The sequence below is a fragment of the Nanorana parkeri genome, unplaced genomic scaffold (assembly GCF_000935625.1).
Source record: "Nanorana parkeri isolate BGI_ZX_2015 unplaced genomic scaffold, ASM93562v1 scaffold344, whole genome shotgun sequence".
Taxonomy (NCBI): domain Eukaryota; kingdom Metazoa; phylum Chordata; class Amphibia; order Anura; family Dicroglossidae; genus Nanorana; species Nanorana parkeri.
Genome location: NW_017306612.1, coordinates 1,029,513 through 1,050,817, shown reverse-complemented (window position 1 = coordinate 1,050,817; position 21,305 = coordinate 1,029,513). Strand labels below are relative to the sequence as shown.

Genomic DNA, 21,305 nt, shown 5'->3' with positions numbered 1-21,305 from the left:
TGAAGAGAACGCTGCAGCCAATGTGCTGCGTAAGTCAGCTCCTGGGGTCCTTCCCATTATCTCATGGACTCATTATATCTTCTACTGCTGTGTGTGTGTGTGTGTGTGTGTGTGTGTGTGTGTGTGTGTCACAGAAAGTGATGGAGGACAAAAATTTTACAGTTTTCAGAAACAGGAATGGAGGGGAACTCTACCATTGGGGACACCTGTGCGGGTGACAACTGTCTGACAGGGGATTGTAGAGATTTCCACTCTATTCCTGTTGTGTCACTGGGACAGGAAGTGAAATCTCTCCCATCCCTTCATCTCTTATGGTTTTAGCGAGGGAGTGACAGTTGAAGTAATCCTATTACCATGGATTCACTGATCAGCAGCAGCAACAGGGCCTCTTCCGTGTTCTCCTGGGGGCAGAAAATGCTGCAAGACAAAGAAGGAGAGAAAGACAGGATATCAAACCAAGAACATGTCACGTGACTGCAGTCATCGGGCCCAATAATAAACGCAGGTCTACTGCACACTGAACATGTGACTTTAAGGCTTGCATGCACACAGGAATGAATCGCTCTTACTGGAGGGACAGGGCCCCCTTAAGGACAGGGTCCCGGGGTCACTTGAGGGACAGAGCCCCCTTAAGGACAGGGCCCCGGGACCACGCGAGGACCTTGAGGGCCCTGCCCTGGGGCCACTTGGGGGACAGGGCCCTTTGAGGGGCAGGGCCCCTTGAGGGACCGGGGTGGATGGTTAGGAGATGGGGGTCCAGGGGTCCTAGGTAGTATGTCACCAAAAAAGAAATTCCTGTTGCAGGGGATGTCAAAAGTTTTACTTGAATATTAGTGCAGATGATCATGTCAAAATCAGTCAGCCAATCACAGAAGCAGGAAGTGAAATTTTCGGAGGTCGTCATATCGCATTGAACAGCGGCTTCAGTTTTAAATGAAAAGGTAATATTTTAATAATGTTCCCTTTGGGGAAAATGTATCAAAACTGGAGCAGATTTGCACGGCAACCAATCAGCTTCTTTGTCTCATTTTCAAATCTAACCTGAGCAAACTGAAGAGAGAAGCTGATTGGTTGCCATGGGCAACTGCTCCAGATTCTGTCTGCTCCAGTTTTGATAAATCTGCCTTGTGTACTACTTGTGCACGCTATATTCCTTTTTTTAAATCATTTTTGGATGTGTAGGGTGGAGTTTTCCTTGTAAGGTGGAGTTCAGCTTTATAATGTTCAGAGGAAAGCACAGGGGGGGGTCAGCGGAGGGTCAGGACACAAAGGGACCGCACACTCACCTCTCCCCCGTATAGATCCAGGGCCTCCGGCTCAGTGCATAGCTCTTTGTGTTGTAGCCTTGATGCAGCGGGTCGTCTAAGGGTGACTGATTGGGCGGCTGTTGAAATGGATTCCAGTAACTCTGCTCACACATCCCTCGCAGGAGAATCTCTGCCAGCTGCCGGGCGATCGTCTGCAAGGAAAAGCAATTCACAATTCATATAAAAAGGAAATCGATGGGAAGAAAGATACACGAGAACGTCACAGGAACACGCATGTAAGGGAGCCGTGCTGGCAGCCGGGGCAGGACATCCAGACCGGGAGTAACACCCGAGGTCCGCACAGTGTGGGAAGCAGACGGGCCCTTGTCAATGAGTCCCTAATCCAGAGTCACTGGGGGGGGGGGCACATTTTACAGTCAAGTACCAGAATTCCCAGGAGGGATCAGGAACACACGGAGATCGTCACACCCGGAAGAGGGGCCCCCTGGGGGGTCATGGATCAGTATTAGGGAGCTACTTTCTGCTAAATTCAGACAGCATGGAGGTAGTGAACCCGTCTTTGCCTATATCTCTGCTTTAAGGACGAGTGTTTGGTTGGCACAGTCCCCTTTAAATGTTTTAGATCCGTCTGAAGTAACTTACTAGATAAAAGGAGGCCTCAACTGTGGCCCCCAACATCCCCAGGGGAGCCACATCACATGATGTATGTTTAATGATGGTTAGAGACTGAGGACACGTTGAAGGAGATGGTTAGAGACTGGGGACACGATGGAGGAGATGGTTAGAGACTGAGGACATGCTGAAGGAGATGGTTAGAGACTGAGGACATGCTGAAGGAGATGGTTAGAGACTGAGGACATGATGGAGGAGATGGTTAGAGACTGAGGACACGATGGGACAGATGGTTAGAGACTGAGGACACGATGGAGGAGATGGTTAGAGACTGAGGACATGCTGAAGGTAATGGTTAGAGACTGAGGACATGATGGAGGAGATGGTTAGAGACTGAGGACACGATGGAGGAGATGGTTAGAGACTGAGGACATGCTGAAGGAGATGGTAAGAGACTGAGGACATGCTGAAGGTAATGGTTAGAGACTGAGGACATGCTGAAGGTAATGGTTAGAGACTGGGGATATGCTGAAGGAGATGGTTAGAGACTGAGGACACGATGGAGGAGATGGTTAGAGACTGAGGACATGCTGAAGGAGATGGTAAGAGACTGAGGACATGCTGACGGTAATGGTTAGAGACTGAGGACATGATGGAGGAGATGGTTAGAGACTGAGGACATGCTGAAGGAGATGGTTAGAGACTGAGGACATGCTGAAGGAGATGGTTAGAGACTGAGGACATGCTGAAGGAGATGGTTAGAGACTGAGGACATGCTGAAGGTAATGGTTAGAGACTGAGGACATGATGGAGGAGATGGTTAGAGACTGAGGACACGATGGGACAGATGGTTAGAGACTGAGGACACGATGGAGGAGATGGTTAGAGACTGAGGACATGCTGACGGTAATGGTTAGAGACTGAGGACATGATGGAAGAGATGGTTAGAGACTGAGGACATGATGGAAGAGATGGTTAGAGACTGAGGACATGATGGAAGAGATGGTTAGAGACTGAGGACATGCTGAAGGAGATGGTTAGAGACTGAGGACATGCTGAAGGTAATGGTTAGAGACTGAGGACATGCTGAAGGTAATGGTTAGAGACTGGGGATATGCTGAAGGAGATGGTTAGAGACTGAGGACCCGCTGAAGGAGATGGTTAGCGACTGAGGACATGCTGAAGGAGAGGGTTAGAGACTGAGGACCCGCTGAAGGAGATGGTTAGCGACTGAGGACATGCTGAAGGAGAGGGTTAGAGACTGAGGACCCGCTGAAGGAGATGGTTAGCGACTGAGGACATGCTGAAGGAGAGGGTTAGAGACTGAGGACCCGCTGAAGGAGATGGTTAGCGACTGAGGACATGCTGAAGGAGAGGGTTAGAGACTGAGGACCCGCTGAAGGAGATGGTTAGCGACTGAGGACATGCTGAAGGAGAGGGTTAGAGACTGAGGACCCGCTGAAGGAGATGGTTAGCGACTGAGGACATGCTGAAGGAGAGGGTTAGAGACTGAGGACCCGCTGAAGGAGATGGTTAGCGACTGAGGACATGCTGAAGGAGAGGGTTAGAGACTGAGGACCCGCTGAAGGAGATGGTTAGCGACTGAGGACATGCTGAAGGAGAGGGTTAGAGACTGAGGACCCGCTGAAGGAGATGGTTAGCGACTGAGGACATGCTGAAGGAGAGGGTTAGAGACTGAGGACCCGCTGAAGGAGATGGTTAGCGACTGAGGACATGCTGAAGGAGAGGGTTAGAGACTGAGGACCCGCTGAAGGAGATGGTTAGCGACTGAGGACATGCTGAAGGAGAGGGTTAGAGACTGAGGACCCGCTGAAGGAGATGGTTAGCGACTGAGGACATGCTGAAGGAGAGGGTTAGAGACTGAGGACCCGCTGAAGGAGATGGTTAGCGACTGAGGACATGCTGAAGGAGAGGGTTAGAGACTGAGGACCCGCTGAAGGAGATGGTTAGCGACTGAGGACATGCTGAAGGAGAGGGTTAGAGACTGAGGACCCGCTGAAGGAGATGGTTAGCGACTGAGGACATGCTGAAGGAGAGGGTTAGAGACTGAGGACCCGCTGAAGGAGATGGTTAGCGACTGAGGACATGCTGAAGGAGAGGGTTAGAGACTGAGGACCCGCTGAAGGAGATGGTTAGCGACTGAGGACATGCTGAAGGAGAGGGTTAGAGACTGAGGACCCGCTGAAGGAGATGGTTAGCGACTGAGGACATGCTGAAGGAGAGGGTTAGAGACTGAGGACCCGCTGAAGGAGATGGTTAGCGACTGAGGACATGCTGAAGGAGAGGGTTAGAGACTGAGGACCCGCTGAAGGAGATGGTTAGCGACTGAGGACATGCTGAAGGAGAGGGTTAGAGACTGAGGACCCGCTGAAGGAGATGGTTAGCGACTGAGGACATGCTGAAGGAGAGGGTTAGAGACTGAGGACCCGCTGAAGGAGATGGTTAGCGACTGAGGACATGCTGAAGGAGAGGGTTAGAGACTGAGGACCCGCTGAAGGAGATGGTTAGCGACTGAGGACATGCTGAAGGAGAGGGTTAGAGACTGAGGACCCGCTGAAGGAGATGGTTAGCGACTGAGGACATGCTGAAGGAGAGGGTTAGAGACTGAGGACCCGCTGAAGGAGATGGTTAGCGACTGAGGACATGCTGAAGGAGAGGGTTAGAGACTGAGGACCCGCTGAAGGAGATGGTTAGCGACTGAGGACATGCTGAAGGAGAGGGTTAGAGACTGAGGACCCGCTGAAGGAGATGGTTAGCGACTGAGGACATGCTGAAGGAGAGGGTTAGAGACTGAGGACCCGCTGAAGGAGATGGTTAGCGACTGAGGACATGCTGAAGGAGAGGGTTAGAGACTGAGGACCCGCTGAAGGAGATGGTTAGCGACTGAGGACATGCTGAAGGAGAGGGTTAGAGACTGAGGACCCGCTGAAGGAGATGGTTAGCGACTGAGGACATGCTGAAGGAGAGGGTTAGAGACTGAGGACCCGCTGAAGGAGATGGTTAGCGACTGAGGACATGCTGAAGGAGAGGGTTAGAGACTGAGGACCCGCTGAAGGAGATGGTTAGCGACTGAGGACATGCTGAAGGAGAGGGTTAGAGACTGAGGACCCGCTGAAGGAGATGGTTAGCGACTGAGGACATGCTGAAGGAGAGGGTTAGAGACTGAGGACCCGCTGAAGGAGATGGTTAGCGACTGAGGACATGCTGAAGGAGAGGGTTAGAGACTGAGGACCCGCTGAAGGAGATGGTTAGCGACTGAGGACATGCTGAAGGAGAGGGTTAGAGACTGAGGACCCGCTGAAGGAGATGGTTAGCGACTGAGGACATGCTGAAGGAGAGGGTTAGAGACTGAGGACCCGCTGAAGGAGATGGTTAGCGACTGAGGACATGCTGAAGGAGAGGGTTAGAGACTGAGGACCCGCTGAAGGAGATGGTTAGCGACTGAGGACATGCTGAAGGTAATGGTTAGAGACTGGGGACATGATGGAAGAGATGGTTAGAGACTGAGGACACAATGAAGGAGATGGTTAGAGACTGAGGACATGATGGAGGAGATGGTTAGAGACTGAGGACACAATGAAGGAGATGGGTTCTAGAGAGCGCTTCTATACCATAACAAAGTACAGAACATCACACAGGAGAACATAATTGATCCTCTCACCATCCTCAGGTTCTGGGTGGTTCTGGTCTCTACGGCCCTCAGAATTTCCCGGAATCGGCCGACTCCTCGTGTCAGGTTCCTGGATTAATAGGAGAACATGAATGAATTTTGGACTCCATCACAGAAGCGTCTGCTGGACTGGGGAGATCACACAAGGCCATCAGATGGAGAGGAGAGGACCTTCTACGTACACAACATTACCATACCCCGTCTGATGGAGAGGAGAGGACCTCACCTCCTATGTATAGAACATTACCATCCCCCGTCTGATGGAGAGGAGAGGACCTCACCTCCTACGCATAGAACATTACCATCCCCCGTCTGATGGAGAGGACCTTACCTCCTACGTATACAACATTACCATCCCCCGTCTGATGGAGGACCTTACCTCCTACGTATACAACATTACCATCCCCCGTCTGATGGAGAGGACCTTACCTCCTACGTATAGAACATTACCATCCCCCGTCTGATGGAGAGGACCTTACCTCCTACGTATAGAACATTACCATCCCCCGTCTGATGGAGAGGACCTTACCTCCTACGTATAGAACATTACCATCCCCCGTCTGATGGAGAGGACCTTACCTCCTACGTATTGAACATTACCATCCCCCGTCTGATGGAGCACAACGAACATAAACTACATTTTCATACCAACAATACAACGCCAGAAATCTTCAACATCAAAACGAGAAGAGAAATCGCGCCGACAATTGTCTGAGTATTGCCCACCCAGCACAGGGAACACGATCTTCACCCAGAGGAGCAGTGCCGAGGTCCCGTCACATTTTAGATACACATCGGGGAATATAGTTTCGGGGAAAAGCTCTTTGATTCTCAGTTTTTTTTTACGGACACGCTGTTATAGTAAATGTAAAGTTGATTAGGGATGCAACCAACTATCCGATAATTGTCAACTATTCTCATTACCGATTAGTTGGTTGGGAGGGGGGAGAGAGAGCAAGAGGGGTGAGAGAGAGCAAGAGGGGTGAGTGAGAGCAAGAGGGGGGAGAGAGAGCAAGAGGGGTGAGAGAGAGCAAGAGGGGTGATAGGCATGACATAAAATAGCACATTATTTAGTGTATTGAACGCATTGTCTGTAGCCTTTGGGCTTCATGCAAGTCATTAGGTAGTATTGTTGATCTGTGTAGTTACTGCAGCTATTTTTAGTGTTTTTTTTTTTTAAACTGTACTGAACACTGGAAGATTCGCATAACACACTTGAGCAGAAACCAGTCTGGATTGGGAATTTGTAGTGATCAAAGTCTTCAATCTTAATGCCCATTGGAGAGAGAGGGGGGGAGAGAGAGAGAGAGATTCTGTGCACTGTACAAGATACAGAAGAGATCTGGAACCCGGGAACAGCGACAGCCTCATATCCAGAGCCAATCAGAGGAGGTCCAGCACAGGGATCTATCTAGCGGGCCGGCCCGGAGCAGACGTTCTCCCGCCTGAACATTCGTTCGCTTGGCAGGTTCTGTTCACGGAGTCGCCGGAGATTTAAAATTTTCATCTCTGAATTTTAACATTTACGGAACGTCGTTCCCGCGGGCAAAGCTGATGAAATAATAACGTGTCATCCATCAGGAGAGGAGAATTGTGGTTAATGAAAATCCCCGCAGGCAGAACCGCGCCACGGAGCGGCTAACAAGCCATCCATTTTATTTCTGGAACTTAAATACACATCCAGAGGGATGGCGGCTCACAATGCGGCAATTACTGGCTTCATTCTGGCCCAAGCGACACCGAACTCCAGAGGTCAAACTTCAATATACATCCAAATCCCCCCAAACTACGAGCAACAATGTATCTTATTTGTGTATCACTCGGCTGTAGATCCTCCAATCATCTCTGACACTGTCCTTCCTTCCTGGAGGGTGGCTATGTCTGTTCCCCATAGTCCCTGTGTGTGTTGTAAAGTAGTCACCGCTCCAAGCTCCGCCCCCCGGGATGGACTACAATCTCAATGCAAATTAGTAAACTAAACATGAGATTGTAGTCCATCCCGGGAGCGAGCTTGGAGCGGTGACTACACTACAAATAACTTATAACCGTCCATCCTCCAGTCAGTGACTTTGCCCGGGCTGAGATGATGTCATCAGTTACATAGTTAGTCAGGTTGAAAAAAAAGACACAAGTCCATCGAGTTCAACCAATAGGCAGGAGGAAGCATTCCCTCAGTCTCCCCTCCCCCAGTGATCAGTCTGCTGCAGGCAGGAGGAAGCATTTCCTCAGTCTCCCCTCCCCCAGTGATCAGTCAGCTGCAGGCAGGGGGAAGCATTTCCTCAGTCTCCCCTCCCTCAGTGATCAGTCTGCTGCAGGCAGGTGGAAGCATTTCCTCAGTCTCCCCTCCCCCAGTGATCATGTCGTCCATCTCGGACAGCTTTCTGTAGCATTTGCAATGACTGAATATCATCAGTGGCCCTTCGGCTTCCTGGCGGGCTCGGCACGAGGCGCTTGCGAACACGCCCGAGCTCATCACTACTCCCTATATCAGGTAAGTTGACCGCCACTGATCCAGGAGGTTTTGTAATCATCAATACAGAAAATAAGAGGTCAATGTTCTCACCCAGGATTCACACATTTTTTTATGGATTCAATTGGAAAAACATGTGAATCTTGGGTGAAAATGCACGGAACTACATTTTCCCCCAAATCTCCTGCTCAGCAGTATTGAGAGAGGGAAGAACGGGTTCTACAGCAATCCTCCATGCAGTCAGTCTAACATGGAGGGTATCAGTGCACTGCTGCTCCCTCATCATCCAATCAAGAGGCAAGAGGAGGAGAGGTGGCTAAGGAAGTTAAACTTCAGCAGTTCTTTTCTCTTACAGCACCCCCATCAGATGGATGTGTACCATCACTATTAAGGATGCCCCGATACCGATACTAGTCGAGTATTTGGGCGAGTGCTCATACTTGAGCTTCCGGTATCAGGAAGTCGGGCAGTGAGTCATTACACGCTGCCCCGCCTCCTGATTGGCAGCGAAGCCGGCTTCATGCTCCCTCAGGCCAATCAGGAAGCCTGGCAGCGTGTAAGGACTCGCTGCCCGGCTTTCTGATTGGTCGGAAAGCTGGCCAATCAGGAAGCTGGGCACGGAGTAATGACGCAGTGCCCGGCTTTCTGATTGGCCGGGAAGCCGGCTTCATGCTCCGTCGTCACCTCGAGACGAGGGAGCATGGAGCCGGCTTTCAGGCCAATCAGGAAGCAGGCGCTGCATCATTACACGGCACCCGGCTTCCCGATTGGCTAGAAATCCGGCTCCATGCTTTCTTGTCACCTGGTGACGAGAAGCATTGAGACGGCTTCCCTGCTAATCGGGAAGTCGGGTAGCGAGTCATTACATGCCGCCTGGCTTCCTTAATGGAACTTCCGGTATCAGTATTTGGCATTGGCGAGTACCGAAATACCGATATCGGTGCATCCCCAATTACGATGATGGCAAGATGGGTGGGAAGGTTGGACTGCTGATATCAATACCTGGAGTTCTGTCCTACGATATCCCAAAAATCTGCATACAATGTATTTTATTTCTCTTTACTTGCCTAAAATCTGCCAGAGTCTCCACCCATCACTTCCAACAACTTCCTGGACTCCCAGTGTGCTTTGCATCTCTTTCCCTGCAGCTTGATGTGACGCAATCTCCATTTCTCAAGACTACATCTCCCATCATGCATTGCTTCCAGCAAGCAATGTTAAAGGAGAACTATGAGGGGAGTGCTTTCCACTCACCTCATAGTTCTAGCCGAGCTGACAATGAGACTGTCACAGGTCGGCTCAGTAGATCGGGAGGTGAGAGAACTATCTTTCCGAGCGGAATGTGACAGGACGGCTCTCGCCTTCTCACAAAAAGGTAATTGGAAGGGAAGCTTGGCAGACGCGATGATCGCTTAATAAGATGCATTGCCCGAATGTTCCGCCTGCACGGCGCTCATAAAAAAATTTCACTTGGATGAGAATCTTGGATGCAAAGTCACGTTTGCAATCTACAGCGGAAAATGTTATTGTGGAGAAGAAAAAAAAAAAACCCCGATTAGCTCGAACCGGCATAAAAAGAAAACAGCCGAAATTGGTTTATAGGTCAACAGAATCCATTAGGGAGGAGAACGAGGTGCCGCATCCAGCGTTTGGCAATGCGTTCCACGTCTGCGTGGTGCAGGATGAGCTGCTAATGCCTCTAATTAGCTGCGTTTAGTAAATTGGCGCCGGCACGGATCTGCCAGATATCCGTTTACAGAAGGCCTTGATCAAACCACCCGACGAGATGTCCCGCCGATAACCATTACACGCAGCACGCTACGCTCTCTGGAACCGTTACTTTTACAGATTCGTTCCCCATCCGCAACGAAATATAATCCGACCCCTTAGGAGACATTTTCCTAACAAGTTCTTTCAGCTGGAAGATTTCTGGACTTAGAAAAGGCTGACATTTGTTGTCCCTCCTCCCCCCGTGTGAAGTCAATGGTACATCTCATTTCTTGTAACAAAATCGCTGTCATTGGAATCTGCAGGAGTGAGATTTTTAGGCTCTCGGGTGCCCAATTCCTATCCCCCGATGCCTGGGACATGCAGTTCCGGGCGCCGGGCAGGTGTTTTTTGTCTTCTACATTTAGCCCTGTTGCAGGCAAGCAGGGGGAGCCATCGCCGCTCTTTTTATACAAGTGATCTGGGCAGCTGTACAGCCGCCCAGATCACTTGTAGCAGCCTGCTTGTCCTTCCACCTCCCTGCCGTGGTTTTAGGGGTGCCCTGCTCTTCTGGGGGACTCGGACCACGGCAAATGACTATAGGATGGAGAGCGGGGAGCAGACCAGAGAATGTACATTCTCCAATGTGCTCTGTGTGATTAGTGTGTTCTCACAGCACTTCCTGTCTCAGCTGTCACAAGCCGGGATGTACAGAAGATCCCGCACAATGCTGTACTCCATCTTCTGTATTAAGAGAGCCTGTCACCTACAAACGCTATCACATAGGAGAATTGTTTTCCCTGTGTGATAGCAATAAAGTGAAGTGAAAAAAAAATGAATTAAAAAAAAAAGTGAAAAAGGTAAATTAAAAAAAAAAACATCAAATAAAACCATCTCCGCAGCCCCTGCCATCTGCATGCACGGTTAGGGCATTGTGTGCCCCCATACCACTTCCATTCCCTCCCCCCCAGCTATACTTATCTTTTGGTGAATGGTCCTTCCCCTCCTCTGGTACTATCTGTATGGCCATCCATTGCAGCCCTGAGCTATGGATTTTGAATTTCACTCCCAAATTTCGAACACTCGTTGGTAAGGTGACCGCGCTGACCAATGAGAAGCACTTCTAAGTACGGTTAAATACGGTTTTGGCTGCAATTATTTTTTGCAACTAGATTGGGCCTCCGCTTTAGTCCTTGGACAAGTATTTTTATAAAATGTTCACACCCTCGAGTCCGTTTCCCTCGTGCAAATAATCTTCTCGCACGTTATCTGGTTCTGGGTCAGTGATTGTGAAAATACTAAAAGACTGAGGAAAAAGGCTGCAGCTAACAATTATTTTCATAATCAATTACTTCCCCAATTATCTTTTCAACGAATCGATTGGTTGCATTAAAAAAAAACACTCTCTCTCGTTGCAGCCCTACTTAGGAATAGCGCAACATCCAGGCAATTAGCATCTTCGGACGCCTGGCAGCAATACCAGCCGACATAAATCTCTCCGCATTGGTTTCCTTTAAAGTGACATTAAACCCTCAGATTCTTTACCATAAACCAATACTGTAATGTGCGCCTCAATGTAATCCATGGTTGTTTCCCTTCTCTTTGCTGCTCTTCCTTTTAAATCCGTATCTCTTCTCATGCTGGGCAGAACTTCTGTTTTGCAGCAGACTGCCTTGTCTCTGGAATGGATACATGGTGTCTGTGTGTAGGTTCACAACCTGAGCCAGCACTCAGCTGCAAAGGGAAGTTCTCCCCAAGCATGAGAAGACATGAGGATTTAGAAGGAAGAGCAGCAAAGAGAAGGGAAACTACCATGGATTACAGTAAGGCGCACATTACAGTATTGCTTTATGTTAAAAAATCTGAGGGTTTAATGTCACTTTAACTGTTAAACCACTTTAATCACTTAACAGGTTCATTTAATAGGATTGGAACCTGAAAGGAACTTTTTAAGGTCTGCAGATTACAAAGCGCACTGGGCCAGTTATGAAAGCTACTGCGAGACATCCAATGTCCCTCACCATTTGAAATGCCTTATGGAGTAATCCTAAATCATTATCCTGTAGAGTAAGCTTTCTTAACCAGGGTTCCGTGGAAACTTACAGTTCCTGCAGAGGTTGCTTGGGGTTGGTGGAGCATTGACGGAATGATCTTCTGTCTGACCATAAATGTAGGAGGACGAATCAATCAACGTTCATCTAAAAGTACACCTTCCAATGATATACAATGTACAGGAACATCACACGGACCACCAATGTACAGGGGTCACTTCACTGACTACCAATATAAGAGGATATCACACTGACCACTAATGGAAGGGAAGACTATACTGAGAACTGATGTAAAGGGGTTCTTCAGCACTGACCACCAATCTTGGATATTCCTTCCAATGATATACAATGTAAAGGAACATTGCACTGACCCCCAATGGAAGGGGTCACTTCTCCACTGACCACCAATTTAAGTGGATAGTACACTGACCATTAATTTAGGATGACAACACTGACCACCAAAATAAAGGAGTCCTTCTCATTGACCACCAATGACAATATATAATGTAAAGAAACATCACATTCACCACCAATGGAAGGGGTCACTTCTCCACTGACCATGAATTCAAGCGGATCCAACAATGACCATTAATGTAAGAAGACCCAACACTGACCAACAATGTAAAGCGAGGCCTTCCCATCTACCACTAATCCTAGGGTACCCTTCCCACCGACCTACATTGTAAAGAAACATCACACTGACCACCAATAGAAGGAGTCACTTCTCCACTGACCACCAATGTAAAAGAATACTACACTGACCACCAATGTACAGGGGTCCTTCTCCAACTGACCATAATCTAGGGTACTCCATCCCATTATATACAATGTAATGAAACATCACACTGACTACCAATGGAAGAAGTCACTTCTCCACTGACCACCATGATTTCCTGTCTCACCATAAATGTAGGAGGACACTAGAATGAAGGCCAATCTAAGGTACTCCTTCCAATGATATACAGAAACATCATATTGACCACCAATGGAAGGGGTCACTTCACTGATTACTAGTTTAAGAGGATAGAACACTGACCACTAATGTGAGAGAACACTATACTGACCACCAATGTACCTTCTACACTAACAACCAATCTACGGTACTCCTTCCAATGATATCCAATGTAACGAAACATCACACTGACCACCAATGTGAAGGGTCACTTCTCCACAGGCCACCAATGTGAAGGGACGCTATAATGTTTAATGTCGGTTTCTTTTCTGGTTATTATTGTTTCATGGATTGCCACTGAAAATAATTTGTCATATAGTTCAGGGAAGTGTTAAATGATTTGCTTTGGTCGCCACATTCACTAAATACGCCACATTATTTATTATTTTATTTATAAATCTACAATCCACGTTAATGTACCATGAGCTGGAAATAAAATTATTTTTAGGAGTTTTCTGAGACACTAAAAAAGGACTTCAAGGGTTCTTCTGGGGTAAAAAACAAACACACTTTGAGGAAGGCTGCTGTATGGTCTGTGCGCTGTACTCCGTCCATGGTGGAGCTATAAGAACCCACTATGGTGGCCCATCTGTGCTGGACCTGTAGTATCTTCCTACCCCGGAGAACAGCGACAATTCTCAGCATCTACCGCTGAAGAGGGCCGACCAGCAGGAAGCACATGTCTCAGTTTAACATTATTTAGCAGCTAAATGGAACTTACAGAAGTAATCCGACTTAATACTTTACATAAGGAGGCCAAAGTTCACACTTGTGTTTCACAAGATTCTCAGACGCACTTAAATAACGGAGAGGAGAAGAGCAACGTAACCTGGAGCTGTGCCGTGTTCTGCAATCAGCTTCTTATTATAGAACCAAACCCCCCCACCCCCCCGTAGTTCAGCAATTGTTCCTTTTGCTGCTGTGACCTGGCCAGAGTCAGGCCGCGTGTTCATGCCGAGACGCCCTGAAAAGCTATTCCGGGTTATAGGGAATGATGGGTGCACCGGGTACATGGGCACAGCTAAGCAGAGAGGAACATATTACTGTCTAGAAATGCAAATCTGACGTCTGTAAATGCAAATAGAAGTAAAAAGACAGCGGCAATGTAAAGTTACAAGACAACAGAAGGGTAACAGTGCCGTGTCAGATTCCTCGCATCACCTTTCACCATCTCGTGGAGTCACCAGGCGGCCCAACGAAGTACTGATGGGGGAGTCATAATAATCTGGCCACTCCGTGTATATGGCCGAAAACGAAAAATAAATCTGTATTCCTATATTGAATTTCCATAAGTTCCATCCACCGCTCCTAATAACCAGATCCATCTAGAAGTCTGCAAACTTACTTATTGAAGATGCCTATAGGATGTACGTCCTCAATGCACCGACACCATTTCACTCAGCCCTGTAAATACCAGCACTCTCACAGAGCCGGCCTTCTAAACTACAACTCAACGTCTGAACTAGGGATGCACTGATGATGTTTTGTTCAGTATCGAGTACTAATATTTATCTTTCAGTACTCGCCGATACTTCTGGTAGCATGGAGCTGGCTTCCCGAGCAATCAGGAAGCCGTACAGTGGGTCATTACCTGCGCCCACCTTTCCGATTGGCCGGGAAGCTGGCTCCATGCTGATTAGCTGGGAAGCCGGCTTCCTGGCCAATCAGGAAACCGAGCCATGAGTCATTACCCACGGACCGGCTACCTGATTCTCCACGGTCCTTCGCAGCACTGCCGGTCAGAGGAAATCTCCCTCTGACCGGAAGTTCCGGTTGTGACGAACCTAGGGCTGCAGAGATTTATTGCCCCGGAGTCCTGTGTTTGCTGCGTGTGTTTTCCTATTTAATATTTTACAGAGAGAGAGCATGTCACTATTTGACTTGATTTTAACCATTTTTGTGAAGGCAGCAGGCTGTCTGGAGTGGCCATTGTTTAGAGTGATGTGATCAAGCTTATCTAATTAAGGAATTCCAATGCGGCATCCGGCTGTCTAGGGGAGGGGATTGGTCAATGGAACACACTAAACTCTTATTTGATTCTGTGAGGTATAAACTCTGTGTGCTTTCTTCAATAAACCAGTTCATGTTTCCACTCCAAACTCAGTGCTGTCTGATTCTTGGGGTAAGCTCATGCTATATTCACTGGCTTCTGGTTCCAACACCCAGGGAACAGGTTTAAAGGAGAACTATGAGGTCAGTGTTCTTTCCCCATAGTTCTCCTTAGGGTAACGGGAGGACACAAACTAGCGTCCTCCCGTCACCCTAGGCTCAGTATACCGCGAGCTACAGCTAGCGGTATACTGAGACGCCGCAGCTGAAGCGGATCCCGACAATTATGTCTGGATCCGCCCAGCTGCGTGAGTGACAGCTGGCTCTGCCTATCTAGAGGCAGAGCCAGCTGTACCTGCACCCTCCCCCGTCCGTTCTGCCAGTCAGCGCTGGAGGATCGGAGCGGGGAGGGGGGAATACAGAGAGCCGTGACAGGATCGAGAGGTGAGCGAATGCCGGTATGTGTTCGCTCACTTCCCGATCTACTGAGCCGACCTGTGACAGTCTCATTATAACAGGTCGGCTAGAACTATGAGGTGAGGGAAAAGCACTCACCTCATAGTTCTCCTTTAAGACGGAGATATCCAGTCGGGGTATCAGGGAGTCCGTCACACCCGCATCGGGATAAGTATCGGAGCATTTGGGAGAGTATGAGTACTCGCCCAAATACTCGGTATCGGCATCAATACCGATACTAGTATTGGTGCATCCCTAGTCTGAACAATGTAACATTCTCATGCCTATCAATGCCTGATGGGATATGTACTTTTAAGAAGTCATGAGTGCATCACATCAAGCAGCAGGGAAAGAGCACACTGGGAATCCAGGAAGTTGTTGGAAGTGATGGGCAGACAGAAGGCAGCGCTCACTACATAAAAGGACATTTTTAAAGTAAGCTTTGATTGTATCATCATCAACAACAACTCTACTATGTGTTCCTATTACAATGCTGATGTCATAACAGGAGAGGACATGCTGGGACGCCTTTAATCTGCAGATGTCTTGATTGATTTATTTTTGAATGTCCATAGATAAAATTTGACAATTGTCAATCACAAGACTCCACATGGAACAACAACAACAAAAAAAGGGAAATTTTCAATCAATTTTTATGTTCAGTTTACATAATAAAAGGACGACTTGAATGCTGCTGATGATCTACGCGGCATTCGCCTTTTATTCTCCATCTCGGTTGTTTTCCTCTCTCCGCTCGCTAATAGGCAGCGCGGTGCAGCGTTTCCCCCGAACAAAAAGGGATCAGGGCAGCGGCGAGATGATAAAGCTTTTTAATTTTTACATGTCTGAGAGCGGGAAGTGCTCTCATTTATAACGTTTACAGAATGGCAATGACCTCCAAATAATAGCCGACTCCATTAGCGAAAAAAGCCAGGATGTTTGATCTTCATTAAACTGCAGAAAATTGCATTTGCCCCAAATCCAGCGCACATTGCAATTAATGGTCAGACTCGACGACTGCGGCAGTTGCCGCGCGCAAAGCAGACTAAGTGACATCCTATTGATCGTAGCAACTGATTGTGGATGTTGTGCGCTTTCTACTGTATTATTACACGGCGGAGCTCATCAATGGGACGAAACATAGCGCCGTGGTCCACATCAAACGGTAAACTGGATTCAATTGCACTATTTATCTCTAAAAAGCAGAATCCTGCTATGCTGGGATCTAATTAAAACCAGCTTTAAATAAAAGTATCGGTAGCCTGTATGTGCAAATGCATGCAAACACACCTGAATAGGTGGCTTTATAAAGAGCGAGGGACCGACAAAGGGCGATGAGTAGATTTATAGCATCTTTACCTGAATTTTGTTGAGTTGGAGGCAGGGTCACTTCAATATACAGACTGTAGTGGGGAGGGGCGAATACGGCCTTGACTCCCCTGGCTGTGTGATCATTCTGGCTCAGTGGCAAAGTATTGAAAGCCCATTCCACGGGAAGCAAGGGCGGGAGTTTGGCAGGCATTGTGTGCAATCACAAGTTGTTTAGATGAATAAATACAGACAGGAAGTATAGATTATATACATATACACACACGTAAACTTGAACATTAGTGTCCCTTTAAGAAAGTCCATGATGTCTAATGAACCAAATCATTCAAGTCAGCTGACTTCACTGAGAACATTGATCCATCCACATCAGTCCCTTCCGCTAAGTCCTTACAATCTTATGTCCCCATCTCAGTCCTACACACAGACTATAGCAGCCTTTCTCAAACATGGGTCTGTGGAACTCTCGGGTTCCTCGAGCAATAAGCAATTTCTGCTCTTGAGTAAGTAACATCAATAGTAATATGCGAGGGGGGCATTCTTCCGACTGACTAGCAATGTAAGAAGCATTCTCCCACGGACTACCAATGAAATGGTCTCCCAATGACCACCAACGTAATGGAACCCTTATCCTAATGTCCAGCATTGTAATGGGTCCCTTCTCCCAATGACAAAAGCGCGATGGGTCCCTTCACCCTATGACCACCAATGAAATGGGATCCTTATCCCAATGACCACCAATGAAATGGGATCCTTATCCCAATGACCACCAATGAAATGGGATCCTTATTCCCAATGACCACCATTGTAATGGGATCCTTATTCCCAATGACCACCATTGTAATGGGATCCTTATCCCAATGACCACCAATGAAATGGGATCCTTATCCCAATGACCACCAATTAAATGGGATCCTTATCCCAATGACCACCAATGAAATGGGATCCTTATCCCAAATGACCACCATTGTAATGGGATCCTTATTCCCAATGACCACCATTGTAATGGGATCCTTATCCCAATGACCACCAATGAAATGGGATCCTTATCCCAATGACCACCAATGAAATGGGATCCTTATTCCCAATGACCACCAATGAAATGGGATCCTTATACCAATGAAATGGGATCCTTATTCCCAATGACCACCAATGAAATGGGATCCTTATTCCCAATGACCACCAATGAAATGGGATCCTTATCCCAATGACCACCAATGAAATGAGATCCTTATCCCAATGACCACCAATGACATGGGATCCTTATACCAATGACCACCATTGTAATGGGATCCTTATCCCAATGACCACCATTGTAATGGTATCCTTATCCCAATGACCACCATTGTAATGGGATCCTTATCCCAATGACCACCAATGTAATGGGATCCGTATCCCAATGACCACCAATGTAATGGGATCCTTATCCTAATAACCACCATTGAAATGGGATCCTTATCCCAATAACCACCATTGGAATGGAATCCTCATGCTAATGATCACCAATGTAATGGGGCCCTACTCCCAATAACTACCAGTGTAATTGGGTCCTTCCCCCAATGTTAGTAGATAAATGTCACCAGCACACCAGAGAGATTTGAAATCCAAAGTGCTTTTATTGAAACATGTCATCAGAACAAGCACTTTCGGGGGCCGCGCAGGGTCCCCTTCATCAAGCTCTTGAACACCAGTGTAATGGGGTCCTTCTCCCAATGACAAGTGTAACGGGGTCTTCTGCCAAAGACCACCATGGTAAAGTGATTCTTCTCCCACTGACCACCCATCTAAGGGGTCCCTACCCTACTGGCAACCATTCAAATGGAGCATTTCACTGACCACCAATGTAGTGGGGCCCTTATCCATGTGCCACCAATGTAAGTGAACACAATTGACAGTCTACTGTTTATGCTGATTCACTATAATAAGCCATTGATATGTTAATTAGCAGGAGTTCCGTGTAGAGCTGCAGCTAACGATTATTTTCAAAATCGATTAGTTAGCCGATTATTAAGTTCGATTAATCGGTTAATCGGATAAACAATCAAATACATTTTTAAAAATGGCTCCAGTGATGGACTACTAGTTTGTATTGACAGGAGCAAGCTTGGAGCGGTGGAAGTAAAAAAGAAAAAAAAAAAGTGTGGTGTGCAATATAGTGAAATGGAAAGTGTAAAATTATACAGCAATCAATGCAGAATTGCACCAGCTATAGAGGACTACAAATCCCAGCAATAGTACAATATACAGCGCAATGCAGAATATCACCAGCTATAGAGGAGCACAACAAATCCCAGCAATAGTACATTATAGCTGGTGGTATTCTGCATTGCGCTGTATAATGTACTGTTGCTGGGTTTTGTAGTCCTCTATAGCCAGTGGTATTCGGAAGTGCACCACTGTACAATGTATTATTGCTGGGATTTGTAGTGCTCCTCTATAGCTGGTGGAATTCCACATGGCGCTGTATAATGTATTATTGCTGGGATTTGTAGTCCTCTATACAGCGCAGTGCAGAATATCACCAACTATAGAGTACAACAAATCCCAGCAATAGTACATTATACATACAGTATATAATGTATTGCTGGGATTTGTATTCCTATGTATAATATACAGCACAATGTACCATCAGCTATAGAGGAATACAAATCCCAGCAATACATTATAGAGCACCACGTGTGGGAAAGTGCAGGCTTATACCTGAGCAGTCTTCCAGCAACTTGCTTCTGAGATCGGGCCTGTCAATCTGCCGCTGTCATCCCCCCACACCTGCTCCTCCTTACTACATCTCCCCGCGTCCCTGTGCCGATGGAGAATGTGGGCGGGCGGTGAGTGTGAGGCGGGAAGGAGGTGCGGCGTGTAAAGCGTGGATGCGGGTCTGGCAGCGTTGAGCGTGAGTTAGGGAGGAGGTGGGGTGCGCAGCGTGTGTGGAGCCGTGAACAGGGCCAACTGATCAGAAGCCGATTAATCGATTATTGAAAAAGTTGACAACTTTTTCAATAATCGATTATAATCGATTATAATCGATTATGTCGATTAGTTGTTGCAGCCCTAGTTCCGTGACATCTGGAAGTTATTTGAAGGGCTCCTTCATGTTAAAAGGTTGAGAGAAGCTGATCAAATCGAGTACATTTTTTTTTGCATTCTAAAAAGAACCCCAGAAGAACCTGAAAGACATCCACAAACATAGGAGGACAAATAAACCCCAATGACAGTGTCCTTGGTCGGGGTTAAACCTATAGGGTGCAATACACATTACTCACTCCGGGATTATGAGATTATAGGATGATGATGATGACGCATTGACACAAACACACACTGAGACAAAAATCTGACATTTCAAAACTTGGAGTGAGGATCTGCAGATGGAATTTACTCTTGGAAGTGAAAATCATTAACAAGACTTTACTAGACCGTTTATCGATTGATCATGAAGCATTCCAAGAGACTCCGGGGGCCGGGCTCCTGAGTTCAGGAGGTTCATATAACATTCCAACCATTTGCATTTCGAGTGGGAAAGAGTTGGTGTTGGGCTTTCACTGCACCCTGGAGATGTCCCACCACCACCCATCTACTGGTATCATGCCTATGGGAAGTAGACTAGAAGACATATAACATCTGCATCTCTCCACCCTCCATGAAAATATATGGAGAGCTCTGAATGGTGAGAACAGTAGCAGAGTACTGCCTTTCTTGGGCAGGAGAGGAAACCCTTGCTTATTCCACCAAAAATGGAGAAATCCACTCGGGGGTGACAACGCAATCACTACAGTTTTACTTTCAGAGGATTAATCAAGGGTAATTAGTGACGCATCCATACACTGTGCATTGGACGTGGGGACTCAGGGACCTTAGATCAGTGCCGCAGAGGGGGAGAAAGGCTCCAGGGATCGGAGGCTCTTGAGAGAAGAGTACTGAGGCAGGGTGCTGTGATGTTTTCAGGAAGCTATGTACAGCACCCTGCCGGCCCCTCCCACCAGCCATGATCTGCCTGCATTGCATAGAGAAGCATAGCGACCAAGTGGTGGCATTACCAGGTCTAAACTAACGCATGTAATGAAGACGGAAAGGTTTAGCATGTTGCTAAGGTAGGGACCAGGGAAGGCAAAAAACATAAGCATTTTACACCTCAGCTTTAAATGAATTGATAAGAACAGATGAATGAGTCTCCAAGCTTTGAAGAAGGATAAAATGAACTCTGATGACTGCTCGGTGTTCATTTTCCTTTACCCCTCCGGGTATGACAGCACACCACACACGGTTCCTGATCTGCACACCTACCAGATTTAAAGGGGTTGTGTCACCTTAGACACTAAAACAAAGCTCAACACGGCTTCCTTATCAGCGATCCCAAATAATTTTATATCACAGCTCCCCCCTCAGGACAAACCTCTCCTGACGGATCCCTACAACGTGGATTCATTTCTCTTCCATATAATTGTATTATATTGTAACTGATATTCCCTCTAAATAACAAAAGAAGGTTTATGTCTCCGGCCAGATTTGGGCATCTTGGGGAAAAGAAATGTGTGTTTGACTTGCCAATTACAGGAAGTGTGCACCTAACTGGTCACCAACCAACACTTTATGTACCGGAGATATTTGTTTGATGAAAGTGTTCAATAAAAAGCAGAAATTTTATATACACACACCGATGAGCCATAACATTGTGACCAATGAGAGGTGAGGTGAATAACATTGATTATCTGGTTACAATACCATC

General features: G+C 47.2%; 1 protein-coding gene across 1 annotated transcript in view; it reads right to left on the bottom strand.

Annotated features, from left to right (window-relative positions):
* TTC7B (tetratricopeptide repeat domain 7B) overlaps positions 1 to 21,305 on the bottom strand; it is a 112,451-nt gene that overhangs the window by 73,573 nt on the left and 17,573 nt on the right. Inside the window, exons 5-7 of the mRNA XM_018558519.1 lie at positions 5,563 to 5,641; positions 1,287 to 1,459; positions 354 to 417 (exon numbers count right to left, since the gene is read on the bottom strand). Of these exons, the coding sequence (XP_018414021.1) occupies positions 354 to 417; positions 1,287 to 1,459; positions 5,563 to 5,641 (316 nt within the window). The remainder of the gene's footprint in view (positions 1 to 353; positions 418 to 1,286; positions 1,460 to 5,562; positions 5,642 to 21,305) is intronic.